At 43.5% G+C, this 3,954-nt stretch overlaps 1 protein-coding gene across 1 annotated transcript; it reads right to left on the minus strand.

Annotated features, from left to right (window-relative positions):
- Positions 1-1,276: 1,276 nt before the first annotated feature.
- LOC116889111 (dephospho-CoA kinase domain-containing protein) lies at positions 1,277-2,908 on the minus strand. Its single transcript, XM_032890276.1, has one exon. The coding sequence runs from the start codon at positions 2,792-2,794 to the stop codon at positions 2,072-2,074; it is 723 nt and encodes a 240-aa protein (XP_032746167.1). The 5' UTR covers positions 2,795-2,908; the 3' UTR covers positions 1,277-2,071.
- Positions 2,909-3,954: the final 1,046 nt, after the last annotated feature.

Genomic DNA, 3,954 nt, shown 5'->3' on the forward strand with positions numbered 1-3,954 from the left:
AGGTCTTCAAACCTAAACATACAGCTTTTTAAAGTGTTTCCTTATATTCTGAATTTCCTTATAAATTTCTGAATTTTCATTCTAATATTTCCTGTTCATTTTTGATTCTGTTATGTTGGGACCTCTCTTTCTTTCTTTTAATTGGTTGAGCCAAGTGTTTGTCAATCTTGTTTATCTTCTCAACAAAACAGCCCTTAGATCCATTGGTTCCTTGTATTATTTTTCTTATTATTTCATTGATTTTCACTCTGGTATTTATTATCTTTTAGTATTGGCTGGATTTGGATTTGGTTTGGTCTTGTTCTTACAAATTCTTGAGTGCATCATTAAGTCATTTATTTGCATACTTCCAGATTCTTTAATATAGGCACTGAGCAACATAAATTCCCTCATAGGACTGCTTTCAATGTGTTCTGAAAACTTTATTGTTCTGTTTTTACTCGCTTAGGAAAATTTTTATTTCTTCCTTTTGATTTCTTCTTTGACCCATTTAATCATTTAATAATGACTTGTTTAGGGTTGGGAATTTAGCTCAGTGGTAGAGCGCTTGCCTAGCAAGTGCAAGGCCCTGGGGTCAGTCCCCAGCTCCGAAAAAAAGAAAAGAAAAAAAAATGACTTGTTTAGTCTCCGTGAATTTTTTTACTTATTAGAGATGTGTTTGCTCTCAGTTTTATGTTTTATTGCATTGTGGTCAAATCAGGTAAGAGACACTTCCATATTCTGTTGAGTAGAATGTGTAGTATTAAGGTAGAATATTCTGTAGACATCTGTTAAGTCCATTTAATGTATGATTTTATTTAATTCTGATGTTTCTAGACTTTTTAGTTTTGTTAAGATGGGCTGTCTATTTGAGAAAACGGTATTAAAATGACTCACTTTTAAGGGGTTGATGTTAGTCCATGCCATTTAATACAGCAGTACAATTTTATAAAATTGACTATGGCAGAGATTGGTACATATATGGTTAGGATTGTAATGTAATGTCTTTTTTTTTAACTGCTCCCTTGATTATATTGAAGTGTCCATCTTTACCCCCTTTTGACTAATTTTAGTTGGATGGGGATTGCATTGAATCTGTAGATTGCCTTTGGTAGGATGAACATTTTCGCTATGTTAATTCTGCCAATCCATAAGCATGAGAGATCTCTCCGTATTCTGACCTTTGATTTCTTTCTTTCTTTCTTTCTTTCTTTCTTTCTTTCTTTCTTTCTTTCTTTCTTTCTTTCTTTCTTTCTTTCTTTCTTTCTTTCTTTTCTTTCTTTCTTTCTTTCTTTTTTTTTTGACCGACTTCGTTTATTGAGCACCAGTGGAGAGCAGGCGGTAGTACACTAGAGCAGAGATGAACCGGTACAGTCTGGGAGAACCCAACCAGCTTACAGATTCCTCTACCGGGGGTTAGGATGAAACAGGAAGGTGATCGTTACAGCACCTAACTCAGTCTGGGGCTGCTGGTGCCTGACCTGGGGCAGTGGGGGTAAGGTACTGCAGGGCAGGGAACATCTAGGGGAAGGCACAGAGGTAAGATAACATGGGGCCCGGGGAATGCCAAGAGCTCAGAGCTCAGAGGCAGAGTGGGGGAGGTAGTGGCTAAGATGTGAGGAAAAGCTCCATTAGAAGCTGGGTTTCTCCAAAGGGCTCTGCCTCGGCCTAGCCACAGCATGGCCAAAGAGGAGAGTCTCTGCACCCAGGAGATAGCTGTTTGAAGGAGAAGGCCTTTGGTCTGGAAGGATTTGCTGTGGTCCACTAGTATGTTTGTGGCCATGCTGGGGCAGATGCTCTGAGAAGGTTCAAGCCCAAGACACTTTTGGTTACGTAGTCGTAACCGTGGGGGGCAGCCACAGAGACTGCTAACCGCTGTTTCCTGCCACCATGGATATTGTTCTGCAGGTGGTGGTTGGGGACGGTAGGGCTCTGGGGAGGGTGGGAGGGTACATACTGTCAGTGGGCTTCTTTTGCTGAGTCCCCAGACTGGTTACACTCCAGAGCTGGCCCGCCGCAGGGCCAGTCTCAGAGTCAGAGAGAGTGTAGTGTTGTGGATGTGGTACCTGACTTAAGCCTCCAAGGAGGAGGCCTAAGGCTTGCTGCCGGGGTTACCCAGCTGGGGGGAAGGGAGAAGGTAACGGGTGAGCAGGTAGAGGAGGCTGGCGATGCCTGCGAGGCCCGTTAGGAAGCCGAGCCTCAGTGGCAGGTACTCCATGGAGCGTTCCAGCTTGGCATGCAGGAGGATGACCTGGCGTCTGGTGAGGCTCCACTCTCCCGAGTTGTCTAGAACGTGGTTGGCCATGCGGGCCTTGTCCTTCAGGGGTAGCTGGGAATTGATCCTCGCCTCTGCGTCCTCCCGGTTCAGGTTGTTCCGCTTCATCAGCCGCGCCAGCTGTGTATCGCGGTCACAGTACACTACCACTGTGTGCTTCATGTACTTGAGCAGCTTCTTGGTCTCAAACAGGAGGGGGATGTCCAGAATCACGTATCGGAACCCTCGGAGGAAGTACTTGAAGGTCTCTTTCATCATTTCCTTGCGGATCTCAGGGTGGGTGATGGAGTTAAGCAGCTGCCGACGGTCAGGCTGGTTGAAGATCAGGTCTCCGAGGACCTTGCGGTTGATGTCCCCATTCTCCAGCAAGACTTGAGTGCCAAAGGCCTCTACTATACGCCGGTGGGCAGGACACCCTGGCTGGACAACGTGCCGGGCAATGACGTCCACGTCGATCACAGCACAGCCCAGCTGCTGGAACACCTGGATGACTGAGCTCTTGCCTGAGGCGATGCCTCCAGTTAGGCCCACCAGGAACATCTTCTCAGGAGAGAGAGAAGACAGGCAGGGGAGGAGCTAGGAAGCACGGGACAGGTGGCAACTCGCCGATCTGCTGCTCCACCAGGCTGGGAAAATCCGGGGTCCACCGGCCTCAGCCTGCCTTTTTATTTCTTTTCTTAAGAGACTTGGCGTTCTTTCACTTGTTTGGTTAGAGCTACCCCAAGATAGTTTATATTAGTTGTGGCTATTGTGAAGGGAATTGCTTCCCTAATTTCTTTCTCTGCCTGTTTATCATTTGTATAAAAGAAGATTACTGATTTATTTGAGTTAATTTTATATCTGGCTACTTTGCTGAAGTTGTTTATCAGATGGAGAAGTTTTCTGGTAGAATTTTTGGGGTCACTTATATATACTATAATATCATCTGCAAATAGTGATACCTTTAATACTTCTTTGCCAATTTGTATGCCCTTGATCTTTTTGTTGTCTTATGATTCTAGCTAGCACTTCGAGTACTATATTGAATAGATATGGGGAGAGTGGGCATCCTTGTCTTCTCCTAGATTTTAGTGGGATTGCTTCAAGTATCTCTCCATTTAATTTTGATATTGGCTGTTGGTTTGCAGTAAATTGCTTTTCTTTCTTTCTTTTTTTTCGGAGCTGGGGACCGACCCCAGGGCCTTGTGCTTGCTAGGCAAGCGCTCTACCACTGAGCTAAATCCCCAACCCAGTAAATTGCTTTTATTATGTTTAGGTATGGGCCTTGAATTTCTGATCTCTCCAATACTTTTAACATGAAGGGGTATTGAATTTTGTCAAATGCTTTTTCTGCATGTAAGGAGATGATCATGTGGTTTGAGATTGTTTATATGGTGGATTATGTTAATGGATTTTCATATACTGAACCAATCTTGCATCCCTGGGGTGAAGCCTACTTGGTTGTGGTAAATGATGGTTTCCATGTGTTCTTGGATTCAGTTTGCAAGAATTTTATTGAGTATTTTTGCATTTATATTCATAAGCAAGATTGGTTCTCTTTTTTGGTAGGGTCCTTGTGTGCTTTAGGTATCAGAGTAACAATGGCTTCATAGTATGAATTAGGTAGTGTTCCTTCTGTTCGTATTTTATGAAAGTTTGCTCTTTTGTAAGTTATTAGAATAGCAACAACTGCTTGCTTTTAGGTTCCTAGTCATGTTTAC

The sequence above is a fragment of the Rattus rattus genome, chromosome X (assembly GCF_011064425.1).
Source record: "Rattus rattus isolate New Zealand chromosome X, Rrattus_CSIRO_v1, whole genome shotgun sequence".
In the NCBI taxonomy this organism is placed as follows: Eukaryota; Metazoa; Chordata; class Mammalia; order Rodentia; family Muridae; genus Rattus; species Rattus rattus.

Excerpts from the sequence above, each read along its gene's own strand:
- LOC116889111 (XM_032890276.1), bottom strand. The coding sequence starts at position 2,794 with ATGTTCCTGGTGGGCCTAACTGGAGGCATCGCCTCAGGCAAGAGCTCA.